At 40.2% G+C, this 17748-nt stretch overlaps 1 protein-coding gene across 2 annotated transcripts in view; it reads left to right on the top strand.

Annotated features, from left to right (window-relative positions):
• The first annotated feature begins 1654 nt into the window (after nt 1–1654).
• The window catches only part of NXPE3 (neurexophilin and PC-esterase domain family member 3), a 44934-nt gene continuing 28840 nt past the window's right edge, over nt 1655–17748 (top strand). For both annotated transcript variants that reach the window (XM_065876909.1, XM_065876908.1), the window contains exon 1: nt 1655–1747. In XM_065876909.1, coding sequence (XP_065732981.1) covers nt 1655–1747 — 93 coding nt within the window. The remainder of the gene's footprint in view (nt 1748–17748) is intronic.

The raw sequence follows: 17748 nt of genomic DNA, 5'->3' as shown, positions 1-17748 counted from the left end.
GCCTATAAGGCCTTTCGTTCCTTTAGCTCTGAAGTCTGCTGCCCTTGTGCCGTCCTTCTGCGCCACTGACCATTGCTGTGCTGCTACTGAACAGCTCTGAACCACACTGACGTCCTCTGAGCTGCTGGCCTTTCCACAGTACGTAGACCACGGCTACCGTGGTGCAGTGGAGTATTATCTTTGGTATATCATGTAAAGAGCTAAGTACTGGGAAGGAATGAAAAAGTATGATACATTGTTATCCTTAAGTTGCTTTTCTCTGATATATAGTTTCTGTTTTTGTTTTTGTTTTTTAAATACAGTCTTAATTGGTATAGAGTAGTTGGGGAGATGAGAAATGCATAGAAATACAGAGATCAGCTGAGAAGTGAAAAACGTAAGTGTTGTGGGAATTCTGAGGATGGAGAGCATACTGGAATAGCTTAGCCTTGTCTCCTTTATGAAGCTGGGGTGAGGAAGTGTTGTTGTATGTCCTTGTGGTATGGGACTTGTGGTATGGGAACGTATTAGACCAGAAGAGTGGAGGAGTGAGGGAAGAGGGGGCTTGCCAGGTCCAACACAAAACTGTAGGAGTATTGGTGCAGCTGATGGAGTCTGAGGTCCTCTGCACTGTGGTTACGCGCCCTTTTCACCTTTACCTCTCTATCCTGCCTTGCATGGAAAGCCTCACTGGGAACTAAACACTAACATTTTCACTGCTTACCTATATCATAAAAGCAGCTGGGGAGAGCATTTTAAAATAATTACGTGGAAGAACAGTTAGGAGCCATATACTCTCAAGTCTTCTGCCTCTAGCAGGTGTGATGAAGGATTTGGGTGAGCTGTTACTCCTGAAGCTTAGCTTTCCTCTCCTACATCTTCAGGGCAGGTGTCTTTCCTCCTGTGCCTTGTTACTCAGCTGAGGGAGCATCAGAACCACATGTGTGATGAGGGAGCCAGAAACCCGAAGGGTGTTTCCTGTCTCCTGCCGTACAGAGGGATGGCATCCCTGTTTTCCAGAGGTTATCAGAATGGTTTGCACCTAATCCCAGATCTTCTCATAAAATCACAGGTTTTCTTCTTACTGCTCTTTAAATATAATTACTCTAGTAATGTAATAAAACTTAAACTGTAAGGGAAGGGAAGTGGTTTTATTTACTTAGACCTCTTTAGAAAACTAACACTTGAATTTTGTAATTTCTAAGGGTTTGAAGATATTCTTCTTTGCTCTCTTAAAAGTTAAAACCTAAATAATAGGTCGTAGGACAAATATCTCTGTATTTACACAGAAGCCTGGAGCTGGGTTTAAGTAAATTGTCCAGATATGGAATAGATGTTACTGTGCTCTGTTTCTTTGCTTTCTCTTATGACTTTGGGTCTTCAGTAAGGTTAAGGAAGAGGAAATACGGTGTCTTTCCTTTTACTCCACTCTAAGCTGTTGTAATTGGTAATCTGTTTTCTCATCTCCCCTCTTCAAAGGAGTCCTTTGGAGAAAAATGTGCTTCTTAAATCAACCCCAGTTGCTCTTTTATACAAAGAACTCGTAAGTAAACTAGCAGAAAAGAAGCAAGTCAAGCTGAAAGCTCATCTGCAGCTCAGAAAAACAAAGACATGGCGTTTTAAGGAGTGAAGGGAGCATGGTGTCGGCCATGGGTGATCAAGACACAGCCAGACAATGTGGATCAGTTTCTTCAAACTACGTTTTTTCTGCTGTCTGCTTGCAGTATTGATGGTGGTAGTGCTGGTCATCAATGTCACTCAGGTGGAGGTGAGTACTCAGCATAACTAAGGGAACGAAGTCGAGGGATTTGGGGCTAACTGGCCTGGAAAATGTTGATCATCCGGAAACTTATCTCAGTCACAGTTCCTGTTTTCATTCATTCAATAAGTGTTTGAGTGCCTTCAATGGTTATATACTGTGCTAGTCACCAAAGGTGCGGTGGTTTCTTCACTATGGAGTTTGTATTCTAAATGTGCATGGGAGAAAGTAAGAGTAATAAGTAATCATAGAATATAATAATAAATGATAATTAGAAATTGTGAGAGGTACTGTAGAGAAAAGAAAGTGGGTTCTCTAGAGTAGCTTTAGAGTGATGAAAGAAAGTCTTTTCAAGGAGGGGACCTTTTAGCTGGCTCCTGGCAGAAAGCTGAAGGAGTATTTCAGGGGAGGGAGATGATGATGTCTTTTTTTTTTTTAAATTAATTAATTTATTTTTGGCTGCTTTGGGTCTTTGTTGCTGCGTGCAGGCTTTCTCTAGTTACGGCGAGCAGGGGCTACTCTTCCTTGCGGTACGCGGGCTTCTCATTGCGACGGCTTCTCTTGTTGCGGAGCACGGGCTCTAGGCGTGCGGGCTTCAGTTGTTGTGGCATGCGGGCTCAGTAGATGTGGCTCACAGGCTCTAGAGTGCAGGCTCAATAGTTGTGGCACACGGGCTTAGTTGCCCTGCGGCATGTGGGATCTTCCCAGACCAGGGCTCGAACCTGTGTCCCCTGCACTGGCAGGCGAATTCTTAACCACTGCGCCAGCAGGGAAGTCCGATGAGTCTGTTTTGAAGACTGGGCGTGGTGCTCAGGACAGGGACCATGTCTTATTGAACCCTCACAAGTGTCTGGCACCGAGGAGGTACTTAGTAGTAGTCGCCTCTCCCCCTCTCTTCCATTCCCTTCATGAACTCACATATCACCAAAATTTATGGAGTATTTTTTATCTAAACTGATGCTGTACTTTTAATTTTGTTGGCTTGTGGTACTTCTCAGGTTATAGGTCGAACTTAATTACGGTATTTTTTTGGTTTTTGGATTTTGCTGTAAACTGAATGTTTGTGTCTCTCAAACATCCCGGCCCTGTGGGAGCTCAGGTTACTGTTTTCTCTCATGGTTTCGTGTGGTTCTTTCCCCAGCCTCCAGGAGTTTCCTTACACACATGCGCTCTTCAGTACTCTGCTGAATACTTAATTAGGACTCTCTGTAGATCTCCTGAGTTCTGTGTGCAGCTGTCTCCTACTGTTACTGTCCTGTGGATTCTAATCAGCTTGGTCTTTTAAGACTCTCAGCTCATCTCCTCAATTTAGGGGGTTCTCCAGGCTCCACCTGCGTTCCCCTCTTGCTGCTGCAGCCTGGAGATGCTCTCAAGGCTGTAAGCAAAGGGCAATCAGTCATAGGGATCACTTCCTTTATTTCCCATCTTTCAGGCATCATGTCTTTTGTTGTCTGATGTGCAGTGTCTGGAAAACCACTGTTTCATGTGGAGGAGTGGATCTCACTGTTTCTGTATCTTGGCTGCAAGTGGAAGTCTGAGGGACTTGCATTTGAGGGGAAAGAGTTCATAGAGGAGCTGGAGAGAAGGATTAATGGACCAAGGGGAGGAGGAGAGGATGGGACCTAGAGTACAGATGGAGCAATAACTATGTAGAATGAGGGACATGGTACATTGTGAGTGTTCTTGTTATCATTTTATTATTAATTATGTAGGAGGAGCCATGCTCCTTCCTCTGACCTAAGAGGGAAAAATATCATAATGGTTGGCAATGTAGATACATTTGCTGCTGGAAGGTAAGACATTGAGGGAGTTCTTGCTTAGACAGGAGGCGTAAGGTGGAAGGAGGGTGGAGCCCAGGAGGTTGGTACGTAGGGGCTTGAAAGAATGGGGGTGGAAGATGGAGCTGACCCTGCACGATGATAGAGGGGCAATAACTTTCAAGATCATATGTGTGCATGGCGCTTACTTGCATTGGTTTTGTGAGTGTGTGTTTTGTTTTTCCACGTTCAATAGCCTGGGTGTAAGAAAAGAGAGGATAGTTGTGTAGGTCTAGGACGGCCGAGGAGGTAGGAGAAAGAGAGACTTGAGAGGTTAGGCCATAGTCCCACATCTTTATTGTCATTATACTCAGGAAGAAATGTTAGGAATTATTGTTAGGAAATTCCCCTAATAGCCCTGCTGTAGTTCTTGGAAACTTCTGGAGAATGTCCCCTAACAGCTGTAGCTATCTGCACGAACACAAACTGAACAATAATGGAGAAGGGAGGTGCCAGTAGTATAAATGATGTAGGACAACTCTAATATTGAAAATATAAATAAATCTTTTAGTGGAGTGGGGTGAGACACTTCCCCTCGTCTAAAGAGGTTATCTTGTCCAGGCTGAGAGTATTGTTATGACTTTTAAACTGTTCAATTTATTACTATGATGATAATTTTTAAAGAAGCTTGGGGTGGGGAGTGGGGAGTGGGGAGTGGGGAGTGGGAAAGGCTCTGATCCTTGGCCGTCTCCTGTCCCTTAATCCCTGGTCTGTCCTAGGCTTCTGATCCTGATTGTACTCTCCTTGCAATTAGAGTATCTGAGTATTTTCTAAAAAGCACAGATTCAATTTTAATTAAAAATATCACATAAGAAAATTAACCATCACAGGTGGTAAGGGGAGAAAAAGCATTTTCAAATATGCCAAATTCAGAGTTGGTTAAGATAAACAAACAAAACAAACAAACAACACTAAATGCAGCAAATATTCTTTCCATTGGTAACAGGTCTCTTTCATGTTTTTGTTTCCTCATCTCATGCTCAAGTTAGTCTCCCTTATATTGTATATGCGGAGTTTTTTGAAATTTAAGAAAGGAATATTTCCTTTGTCACGACTATTACATTTTTACTTAGTTTTCCAACATACATTGTGGTTAGATACTTTAAATTCTTCAGCTTCTGAAACATTAATAAAGATTTATTGAATGAAAGTTGAATAAATTCGAAATAATTCATGGGTGTTTAAAAAATACAAATCCTAGGGCATCCCGTCTGCTCCATCTCAGATGTATCACACCAAAATCCCCACATTTCCTAAGATTTGGCCAAATTCAGTTAAACAAATAGAGGAACAAATAAGATCCACAAACTAGCAAAACCTCTCTAGTTAGGTGATTGTGAGTAGAGCAGCTACTATAGTGAATTCTCAGATTTCTGAATTTCTAGACGTCTCTGAATGTAAAGGACTTATTATCATGTTGGTATATACGGTAGGCTGAATAAAGCCCCCAAAGATGTCAGTGTTTGAACTCTCAGAACCTGTGAATATGTTATCTGATAAAAGAGACTTTGCAGACAAGTTTAAGTTAAGAATCTTGAGATAAGGATATTATTCAGGATTATTTGGGTGGGCCCAATATAATCACATGGGTCTTTATAAGAGAGTGGCAAGAAGGTGGAGGTGATATGATGATGGAAGTGGAGATTAGAATGATGCAGGTAGAAACCATGGGAGAAACAATATCACATATGAGAAGGAGATGTATATCAATATCTAGCAAAAGTTTGTAGGGAGAATTCTCTGTTAGTTCTCTGATAACCTCTCATTGAGCATGGCCTGTATTTATGTGTTTTTTCCTTATTCATTGATATTTTAAATATATATGTTTTCTGATTATGAAAACAATACCAGTGTATTAGGGCTTTTGGCTGCAAATAAAGCTGATTCAATCTGGCTTTAATATTAAGGCATAATATTCATTTAGAGTAGAAGTCAGCAGGTATAGTTGGGCATAATTCATGTTGCTATGTTGAGCATAGTTCAGGCTCCATTTCTCTGTAAGTCTCTCAGCTGTGCCCTCTGTGCATTAGCTTTGTCTGTGGCATCCTCTTTCATGGTTGGATTTTAGGTTGCTGCCACAGCAACAGGTGGTTGCTTTCTTGTACATGTCCAGCTTGAGATACAATTTTTTCCCCAAAAATATTCTCAAGAGTTACTTGCATTTTTTTCATTGGCAAGTAAAATTCGGAGAGCTGTTCCCAGAGTACTGGTGGTGTCTGGATTTGGGTGCATGAGTCCATCAGAAACATGCAGCAGCTTTTCATAGAACAGAATTGGGTCACAGGCCCATTCCTGAATCAGTCACTTGGGATTATTCTTTGATCAGTCAGGCCCGCCCCTGAGCTGACAGGTCAGTAAACGGCAGTGTTGTGTTTCAGTAGACAGGAGTAAAACAGGCCTGTGGGACAGGCAAGCATAGTGTTCATTCCAGTCCACACCTTACAGTGGCTCCAGGAGTGACCATTAGTGTTTCCTCTTGGCTCTGAATCTAAAAAGATGGCAGACCTTGAAGCTGCCCTTGTTACTGGCCTAGAATAGGGTTATCATTTGGGAAAATTAAGTAAATTGACATTTTTGCATTCTTTTTCATTTTTAAGTAAAATTCAGGTGACTTAGCACCAAGCATCTGGTGATTCTTGGATTGGGCTGTATGGGTCAGTTTACTGGCCTTAAGTTGGTAGCTGGTGGCTACCCAAGGAACAAGAGTGGCCATGGGAGAGGAAGAGAGGAAAAAGAAAGGAGAAGGAGGCATGCTGTGAGCACACAGTGCATGGTTTGGTCCTTAGTGGTTTGTCATAGCCTCACAACAACTAAAAAGAGAGGGAGGCTGGAATATTTCCTAAAACGTAATCAGTAGGTAAGGGAAATTTTTCTGTTTTTAAAAAATTGAGATATAATTTACATATAACGTTGTGTAAGTTTAAGGTGTGTGATGTGTTGATTTGATACATTTATATATTGTAATATGATTACCACTATAGTGTTAGCTAGCACTTCTATCATGTCACATAATTATCATTTCTTTTTATGGTGAGAACAATTAAGATCTTGTTTGTTAGCAACTTTGAAGTTTGTTACATAAACTTATTATATTTATATTAATACAATAATACACTATTGTTGACTACAGTCACTATGCTATGCGTTTGATCTCTAGGACTTATTTATCTACTAGTTGCAAGCTTGTACCCTTAAACAATATCTCCCTAATTCCCCAATCCCCTAGCCCCTGGTAATCATTTTATTCTTTGTTTTCACGAGTTCAGCTTTTTTTTTTTTTTAACATTTTATTCCTTTTTTTTTTTTGGCCGCACCACATGGCTTGTGGGATCTTAGTTCCCCAACCAGGGATTGAACCCGGGCCCTTGGCAGTGAAAGCATGGAGTCCTAACCACTGGACTGCCAGGGAATTGCGGAGTTCAGTTTGTTTAGATTTCACATATAAGTGATATGGGGTATTTGTCTTTCTCTGTCTGACTCATCTCACTTAGCATAATATTCCATTGTGTGTGTGTGTATATATATATATATACACACACACTGCATTTTCTTTATTCATCCATCAGTGGACTTAGGTTCTTTCCATATCTTGGCTATTGTGAATAATGCTACAGTAAACAGGGGTGTGCAGATATCTTTTTTTATACCTTTTTTCATTTCCTTAGGATATACACCCAGAAATGGGATTGCTGGATCATATGATAGTTCAATTTTTAATTTTTTGAGGAACCTTCATGCTGTTTTCTGTAGCAGCTGAACTAATTTACATTCCCAACAAGTGTATAAGGGGATAAGGGTTCCCTCCTCTCCCTATCTTCTTTATTTTCCTTATGGTAGCCATTCTAATAGGTGTGATGTGATATCTTATCATGGTATTGATTTGTATTTCCCTGATGATTAGTGATGTTGATCATCTTTTCATGTACCTGTTCACCATTTGGATATCTTCTTTGGAAAAAATGTCTATTTAGTTCCTCTGCCCGTTTATTTATTTATGTATTTTTGGCTGTGTTGGGTTTTTGTTGCTGTGCACAGGCTTTCTCTAATTGTGGCAAGTGGGGACTACTCTTTGTTGCAGTGCATGGGCTTCTCATTGTGGTGGCTTCTCTTGTTGCGGAGCACAGGCTCTAGGCACGTGGGCTCAGTAGTTGTGGCTCGTGGGCTCTAGAGCACAGGCTCAGTAGTTGTGGTGCATGGGCTTAGTTGCTCCACGGCATGTGGAATTCCATGGCGTGTGGAATCTTCCTGGACCAGGGCTTGAACCTGTGTCCCCTGCATTGGCAGGCGGATTCTTAACCACTGTGCCACCAGGGAAGTCACCCTCTGCCCATTTTTAAAATTGGATTTTGTTGTTATTCTTATTGAGTTGTATGAGTTCTCTATATATTTTAGATAGTCACCCTTTATCTGATATATAGGTTGCAAATATTTCTCCCATTCCATAGGTTATCTTTTCATTTTATTGGAGCTATCTATTGCAATGCAGAAGCTTTCTAGTTTGATATAATACCCCTTGTTGATTTTTGCTTTTGTTGCTTGTGCTTTTGGTGTCATATCTAAAAAAATCATTGCCAAGACCGATGCCAAGACACTTCTTCTTCTAGTATTTTACAGTATCAGATCTTATGTTTGTTTTTAATCCATTTTGAGTTCATTTTTGTGAGTGGTGTAAGATAGGGGTTCAATTTCATTTGTTTATTTGTGGTTAACCAGTCTTCCCAGCACCATTTTTGAAGAGACTGTGCTTTCCTCATTGAGTATTTGTTTGCTCCCTTATGAAATATTAGTTGACTGTTTATGTGGAGGTTTATTTCTGAACTCTTGATTGTATTCCATTGGTCTATATGTCTGTATTTATGCCAGTACCATACTGTTTTGATTACTATAGCTTTGTAGTGCAGTTTGAAACCAGGACATGTGATACCTTTAGATTTGTTCTTTTTTCTCAGGATTGCTTTGGCTATTTGGGATCTTTTGTCGTTCCACATAAATTTTAGGATTGTTTTTTCTATTACTGTGGAAAATGCCATTGGAATTTTGATAGGGTTTTCACTGGATCTATAGATGACTCTGTTAGTATAGGTGTTTTAACAATATTAATTCTTCCAATCTATGAACATGGGCTCTCTTTCCATTTGTTTATGTCTACTTCAGTTTCTTTCATCGAAGTTTTCATTGTATAGATCTTTCACTTCCTTGGTTAAATTTATTCCTAATTATTTTATTGTTTTTGATGCTACTGTGAATGGGATAGTTTTCTTTATTTTTTTCCAGATGTTTTGTTATTAGTGTATAGAAATGCAATTTATTTCTGTATGTTGATTTTATATCCTGCAGCTTTACTGAATTTGTTGATTAGTTACAACAGGTTTTTGATTGAGTCTTTAGGATTTTCTAAATACAGGTGACCCTTGAACAAGATGGGTTTAAACTGTATGGGTTCACTTATACATGGATTTTTTTCAGTAGTAAATACTACAGTACTACATAATCCACAGTTGGTTGAATCTATGAATGTGGAACTACAGATATGGAGACACCGTGTATAAGGAGGGCGTCTAAGTTATATGCAGATTTTCGACTGTGTGGAGGGTAAGTGTCCCTAACCTCTGCATTGTTCAAGGGTCAACTGTATGAGATGATATCATCTTCAAATAATGACAATTTTACTTCTTCATTTCTGATTTGGATGCCTTTTATTTCTTTGTCTTGCCTAATTACTCTAGCTGACACTTATAGTCCTATGTTGAATCAGAGTGGTGACTGTGGACATCCTTGTCTTGTTCTTGATTTTAGAATAAAAGCTTTTAATCTTTCACCATTGAGTGTGATATTAGCTGTGGGTTTGTTGTAAATAGCCTTTATTAAATTTACCTTCTATACCCAGTTTGTTGCGATGTTTTTATCATGAAAGGATGTTGTATTTTATCAAATACATTTTCATTCTATTAATATGGCATATCACATTTATTGTTTTGTGTATGCTGAATCATACTTGCATCCCAGAGGTAAATCCCACTTGGCCATTCTTCTTTCCTGAGGTGTAAAGTTAGGTTGCATGAGATAGATCTGTTTTCTTAATATATACATTTGTTGCTATGAACATCCCTCTCAGAACTGCTTTTGTGGTAGGTTTTCCATAGGTTTTAGTATGTTATTTCCAGCTTCATTTGTTTTGAGATATTTAAAAATATTCTTTTTCAACTTACTCTTTGATCTATTGGTTGTTCAGGAGTACGTTGTTTAATTTCTACATACTTGTAGATTTTCCAGCTTTCCTCTTGTTGTTGATGTCTAGTTTCATACCACTGTGGTCAAAAAGGATAGTTGGTATGATTTCATTCTTCTTAAATTTGCTAAGACTTGCTTTGTGGCCTATCATGTGATCTAAAGTGGGGCATGTTCCATGTGCACTTGAGAAGAATGTGTATTCTACTGCTGTGATTGAATGTTCTATAAACGTCTCTTAGGTTCATTTGATCTAATATATGGTTCCAGTCCAATGCTTCTTTATTGATTATCTGTCTGGGAGATCCATCCATTGCTGAAACTGGGGTATTGAAACCCCCTACTATTACTATATTCATGTGTGTTTTTCCCTTCAGTTTTGTTGGTATTTGCATAATAGATTTAGGTGTTTTGACATTGGGTAGGTATAGATTTATGATTGTTATATTTTCTTGATGTATTGACCCATTTATCATCATATAATGATCTTCTTTATCTCTTGTTACTGGTTTTGGTTTAAAGCCTATTTTGTCTCATATAAGTATAGACAACCCCCTTTCTTTTGGTTTCTATTTGCATGTAATGTCTTTTTCCATCCCTTCATGTTGAGTCTTTTTGTGTCACGAAATCTAAAGTGAATCTAGGCTGCATGTAGTTGGGTCTTATTTTTTTATTCATTCAGCCACTCTGTGCCTTTTGGTGAATTCAATCCACTTACATTTAGAGTATTTATTGATACATAAGGACTTATTAATGCTATCTTATTAATTGCTTTCTATTTGTTTTGCATTTTCATTGTTTATTTTCTGCTCTGTTTGTGCCTTCCTTTTTTTGTAAATTAGTGATTTTCCATGGTGGTTGCTCGGTTTTCATTTCTTTCACCTTTGTGAATTTTCTTTATGTTTTTGTTTCGTGGTTACATAAAACATTTCATAGATAAAGCAGACCATTTTAGGCTGATAACAGCATAACTTCAATTGCACACAAAGCTCCACCGTTTTATTCCCTCCCTTTTATATTTTTGATGTCACAGTTTACCTCTTTTTGTACTGTGTATTTGTTAACAAGTTATAGTAGCTGTAGTTATTTTCTTTAACCTTTATACTATAGTTAAGTGGTTAACACACCATCCTATTACAGAATTAGAGTTTTCTAAATCTGTATATTTATCTTCACCAGTGTGTTGTATACTTTTGTATGTTTTCATATCACTAGCATCTTTTCATTTCAGCTTGAAGAACTCCTTTCAGCATTTCTTGCAAGGCAGGTCTAGTGGTGATGAACTCCCTCTGCTTTTGTCTGTCAAGGAAAGTCTTTATTTTTCCTTCACATCTGAAGGATAACTTTTCTGGGTATTCTTGGCTGGCAATTTTTTTCTTTCAACACTTTGGATATTTCATCCACTCTCTCCTGGCCTGTAGGTTTTCTGCTTAGAAATCCACTGAGAGCTGAATGGACATTCTTTTGTAGATTACAATATTTTTTCCTTTGGCTGTGTTTAGGATTCTCTCTTTATGCTTGTCTCTTGACAGTTTCATTATAATGTATTTGGAGAAGGTCTTTTTGCATAGAGATAATAGGGTGATCTATTAGCTTCTTGAACTTGGTTGTCCAAGTATATCCCTAGGTTTGGGAAGTTCTCAGCTATTATTTCTTTAAATAAACTCTGCCCCCTTTTCCCTCTCTCCTCTCTCTCAAACCCTGATTATTCTAATATTTGTACATTTGGTGGCATCGCATAGATCATGTAAGCTTTCTATGCTCTTTTTCATTCTTTTTTTTCCTGCGTTCTCTTCTGATTGGTTTATTTCAAAGTTCCTGTCCTCTGGCTCCCTTATTCAGTCTTCCATTTGATCTCCTTTGCTATAGATGCTCTCTATTGCATTTTTTTCATTTTATTCATGGAATTTTTCAGCTCCAAAATTTCCATTTGCTTCTTCTTTATGATTTCTATCTCTTTGTAAGTTTCTGATTTTGTTCATGTATATTTTGATTTGTTTGTCTATGTTTTATTGTAGCTCATTGAGTTTCCTCAAACAGCTATTTTGAATTCTTTATCTTCTAGGTTGTTAATTCTGTGCCTTTGAGCTTGGTTATTGGAGGATTATTGTTGTCTTTTGGTGATGACATGTTTCCTTGATTCTTTATGTTCCTTGTACATTTGCATTGCTGCTTTCACACTTGAAATAGCAGATACCTCCTCTTGTCTTACTAGTTGCCTTTGGATGGGATAAAATGTTCATTAGTCCTGTTTTATCTGTGGTTGTTTCTGCCCTGGTACGGGTACGCTTGCTTCCCATGTCTTGCTTCTTCTTGTGGCGCAGTTCTTCACCTTTTCTTACAATCCGCCAGGCTAGCTGCTGTTAAGCTTTTGTTTTCCAGAAGGAGGCACTATGGCTTAAGTTTGTATTTCTCCCTTGTCCACAGAGACTGATAGTGTCCTCTTTAGCAGAGTCTCACTGCCTCATTTGGGAGCATGCAGAGTGTGGGGAGGTGTGGGTTTAGCACTCAGGGCATTGGGCGTGCCCGCGGGCTCTGTGGAAAGATTGTCGGGTGAGGGTCTCCCATGGGCTCATGGGCGGACTCCCTGCTAAAGTCCTGAGCACAGTTACCAGGAACTGCATCCCTTCAGTGCCCTTTGGTATTCTTATCTGCCTCTTTCCTGATCCCTTCCCCGCTCCAGTCATGGAGATCCCACCTCAGTACTTGGGGTGCTGCTGAGTTAAGTGGGTTTCTCTCACGGTGGGGATAGCTGGGCACTAACTTGCCACTCTCCTTTTCCCTCTTGGAAGAGGGCGCTCCTGGGTTGTTCAGCCCTGGGCTTGTTATGTGTGGGGAGGGACAGTGCTGGCAAAGTTCCTTCCCCTTGGGAAGACTGGATTTCTACAAATTCTTTCTCATCTGTTGGTATCTGCCTGGGTCAGCACGCTCCAGGTTTTCCCTGACTATGGCCAAGAGGGATTGGGACAAGTTCACTGGCTATGCTGTCTTTACTGAGGTGTATCTGCCTATTACCAGATACACATGTGGTCGAGACTCCTCCTAGGTCCCTTGGCATGTGGTACTGGATCCCTCAATTCCCACAGAGGCACTTTTGTTTTTTGGATGGGTGCCTAATTTGTTGTTAAAAAGGAGGACAAAAAAGGAGGAATGTCTTATGCCATGTCATGGCGCTGATGTCAACTCTGCCAGGGAAAAATTTTCAAAGTCATTATTACCCTTTTTAATGAACAAATAATACTGTGTGTTCCTTTAAAATGAAGGAGCCCAATGAAATTCTTCCAGTTGAGAGTGTCTGGATACAAGTGTAAAATGAAAGGGAAAAAATACAGAATCTAAGAAGATCATTAAAAATCCTTTTGTATTTTGGGATTATTTTTACCTTGTTTGGCATTACGTTTACCTCGTATAGGATTTTTTTTTTTACATCTTTATTGGAGTATAATTGCTTTTCAATGGTGTGTTAGTTTCTGCTTCATAACAAAGTGAATCAGTTATACATATACGTATGTTCCCATATCTCTTCCCTCTTGCGTCTCGCTCCCTCCCACCCTCCCTATCCCACCCCTCCAGGGGGTCATGGGGAGCCTGAGGCCTTGTTTAAGTGGTTTATAACAGGTAATACTAGCTATTGAGGAGAGTGATTTTCAGTTTTGCTTTGCTATTGTTGTTTTCCCTTGCAATTTGACTTATTGCATAATGTCAGATGCAGTTCCCTGGGTTAGGTACTAAAAAAGTCCTACACCCAATTTCCAATGTGGGTAGAGGGAATTTTTCCATACCACCAGGCAACTCTTGGACACCAGCAGGGTGACCTACAGTTCAAATCAATTCTGACACTGTAACTGAGCAGGACCCTATGGGCCCTTCCTGGACAGATCCCCTCCCCCAGGTCCTCTGCTGGCCTCTCCTTTGTAGAAAAGCTGTAGTTTCTCAGGCCTCCCGAGAGTCACAAAAGCCTGGCCCAAGAATTAATGATTGAAAGGACAATATAGTGACAAAAGTAGCAGTTGGGCCAGGAGAACTGGTAACAATTGAAACAGTAAATCAGCCACAAGGCAGTCACAGTATCCATAGTTCCTCCCTGAAATACATAGATAACAGTATCTGATCCACATTCCTGAGCTGCTTTACAGATGCTAAAACCCCCACCAAATGGAAGAAGTTAACTATTCGATGATCATGAGCACATAGCCCCCAGACCATCTGGAACCTGAAGATTGGTAACGTTAACCCCTGTGACACCGCCTTGCTACCACACCATCACGATCAGAGAATCCTGCACGAGCTGATCATATACTCTGTGACTCCCCTCCCTCACCTTCCCTTTAAAAATGCTTCCCTGAAACCCATTCGGGAGTTGGGGTGTTTCTGAGCACTAGCTGCCCTGGACTCCTAGTTGGGCGCTTTATGATAAACGCTGCACTTTACTTCCCCACAACCTGGTGTCAGTAGATTGGCTTTACTGTGAGCAGGCGAGTGGACCCAAGTTTGGTTTGGTAACAACACTGTCTATCTGAAGATAGCATCAAATCCCACAGGTTAAGGGCTCAGTCCTATAAGACTCTCCCCCAAGCCCAACTTCAGATGCCAGTCACAAGTCCAGGTTGTCACCTGTGCTTCGGACTGACTATAGATCAGAAGTTCCAGTGGTCTCTGCCTTGGCTTCAGTTGATTTGCTAGAGCAGCTCACAGAAATCAGAGAAACATTTTACTTACAGGATTACTGGTTTATTATAACCAATTATAACTCAGGAATAGCCAGAAGGAGGAGATGCATAGGGCAGGGTATATGGGAAGGACATAGAGCTTCCATGCTCTGAGTGCACCATTCTCCTTGAATCTCCATGTGTTCACCAACCCGGAAGCTCTCCAAACCCCATCCTTTTGGGTTTTTATGGAGGCTTTATTCCATAGGTGTTATTGATTCAGCCTCCAGGGGTGGGTGTCCAGGGTGGCACTGAAGGTTCCAACCCTCTAATCATGGTTGGTTCTCCTGACAACCCAACCAGCCCCCATCCTCAGGTGCTTTCCAAAAGCCACCATGGTAACATACACCCTGCTGTGGTGGAAAGGGGCTTGTAACGAAGAACAAGGAACCCATTTCCCCTTTATGACTCTGAAGTGTTTTCAGGAACTGAGGGCACGAAACCAAATATTACAGCAAAAGATGCTCCCATTGCTCTTATCGCTGCCAAGGATTTTGGGAGCTGTGAGCCAGGAGCTGTGGATGAAGACCAAATGTATATTTCTTACAAATCACAGTATTGCAGGTACATAGCTATTTTTCCCATCCATGTGTTCATTTGTCCTTCTGTCTATTAAGAAAATAATTAATGAAAAGTATAAAATACTTGAAAGAATAGAGAGTGGTATTAAGTACATAAATGAATTCCCTCCCCAGTCGTCGCTCTCAGTGTTGTTTCTTGGATGTAACTGCTTGTTTTTAATTATTTGCTTAGTTAGTGCTAATTACACATTACACAGTTATATCTTGTTTTGTCAGCTTTACACTGTACCTTCTGACCTTTCCACATCAGGCAGTACAGCATGGATGGTTAAGTTAAAACACAGACTGAACTCAGAATGCGTGCGTTCTAGTCCAGGTTTGCTGCTTCTAACCTATGTGACCTTGGGCAAATTATCAAGCCATTCACTGCCTCAGTTTCCTTGTCTATCATATGGCATAATCATAGGACTTATATCATGGGATAATTTAAACATTGTATTAAAAGATTTATGTAAAGTCTTCAAAAGAGTGTCCGGCACATAGGTGCTTAGTAGATGTTGGTTGATACTGCTGTTCCTGTTAAGAAAATGAAAGATGAGGTCTTCTGCTGACTCACACTTTCTGTCACTCTTTTCTAAACTTTATAAAATTATCTTTATTTCTGTGCATTAAAATAATGTATTTAGACCTTTTCTTTCCCCAATAGCATTAGATAGCACATTTTAACTTCCTCCTGTAAGTGAGGAAGAAAATCATTTCTGCATTATTTTACATTTGACTTCCATTAGCTAGCGTATAACTTTTGCATCATCAGGCTTTATAATCTTTAGTATTATTGCTCTAACTATAATTAAGGCTAATGTGTAGCCTTAATTATATCAATCTTTATGGATTGATTCTTTTTTAAAAAAACTTATTTATTTAATTTATTTATTTTTGGCTGCCTTGGGTCTTTGTTGCTGCACACGGGCTTTTTCTAGTTGTGGCTAGTGGGGGGCTACTCTTTGTTGCGATGCGCGGGCTTCTCATTACGGTGGCTTCTCTCGTTGTGGAGCACGGGCTCTAGGCGCACAGGCTTCAGTAGTTGTGGCACACAGGCTCAGTAGCTGTGGTTCATGGGCTCTGGAGCACAGGCTCAGTAGTTGCGGCGCACGGGCTTAGTTGCTCCGTGGTATGTGGGATCTTTCCAGACCAGGGATTGAACCTGTGTCCCCTGCATTGGCAGGCATTCTCAACCACTGCACCACCAGGGAAGCCCTGGATCGATTCTTATACTTAAAAACAATAACATTATGAATATCATGTAGATGTTAGTCAATATAGAACATGATCCTTTGAAACCAAATCTATATCTCTTGATGGAGAATTTCCCAAACAGCAAGGTCAAACGGATCTTTTTTATACAGTACCTCAGTTGCTTAATCATGCTGCATTTTAATTTGCTTCATATTTTAATGATGACTTTCTTGTACCTCTTCTTGTTTTTTTTTTTTTCTGGAGTGCTAATTGCCTTTTTTTCTGTTGAGAGAAAGTACCACCTTCTGTAACGTGTCATGAGGATTTTCCTTCATATGATTTGTTGAATTGAATCCACTTGCTGCTTCTCCTTTTTTTTTTTTAAAGATGTTTTTGATGTGGACTTTTTTTTTTTATTTTGCGGTACGCGGGCCTCTCACTGTTGTGGCCTCTCCCGTTGCGGAGCACAGGCTCCGGACGCGCAGGCTCAGCGGCCATGGCTCACGGGCCCAGCCGCTCCGCGGCATGTGGGATCTTCCCGGACCGGGGCACGAACCTGTGTCCCCTGCATCGGCAGGCGGACTCTCAACCACTGCGCCACCAGGGAAGCCCCTGATGTGGACCATTTTTAAAGTCTTTATTGAATTTGCCACAATATTGCTTCTGTTTCATGTTTTGGTTTTTTGGCTGCGAGGCATGAGGAATCCCAGTTCCCTGACCAGGGATCGAACCCTCACCCCCTGCATTGGAAGGCGAAGTCTTAACCACTGCACTGCCAGGGAAGTCCCTCCCCTTGCTTCTTCAAGGCATTTTGGTTCTTTTTCCTCAGAGCCCTCTATCTTCCTGTTTCAGTGTTCACTGATTATTGTCTTGACCTGTTGCCCAGCTGTTATTCTGAGTTTGCTTTTCATTGAATTCCTGGGTTGGTTTCACTCTTGCTCATGTCTTTCACTTCCTTGGATTTTTCTTTCCATTTTACTGGGTTAAATCTTCAAATAATGTTTTTCTGAAAGAGCACATGGGAACAAAGCTTACATGTCTGAAACTGTCTTTATTTTGCCCTCATAAATGATTTGTATTTGTATTTAGAACACTATATTCAAAATCCTTTTCCCTCAGAACCTTACAACTTTGCTCTACTGTCTTCTAGTGTCCAGTGTAGCAAAAGACAAGGCTAATGCCAATCTAATTCTTGTTTTTTTATTGGTAACATTGTTCTTCTTTCTGGAAGCTATTAGGACCTTTTCTTTACCTGTGAAATTTTACAAGGCTCTAAGGTGAGTTTTTTTTTTTTGGTAGAAAACTTTATTGTCAAATAGGCAGATCTGCTCACTAATAAGAAAAGAGCTTAAACATCTGAAATTTAGAGACAGAGTATAAAATTTTGAGATACAAAATATTAGAAAGCCATTGTGTTGTACGGTATATAGAGCAAAATGCCACAATATAAATAGCAATTAATGTCCAAACTAAAAGACTGAAGTCCTTATAAGGTCGTC

Source organism: Phocoena phocoena, chromosome 4 (genome assembly GCF_963924675.1).
Source record: "Phocoena phocoena chromosome 4, mPhoPho1.1, whole genome shotgun sequence".
NCBI lineage: Eukaryota > Metazoa > Chordata > Mammalia > Artiodactyla > Phocoenidae > Phocoena > Phocoena phocoena.
The sequence above is the reverse complement of the archived record's forward strand: the minus strand, read 5'-3'. Positions and strand labels throughout refer to the sequence as shown.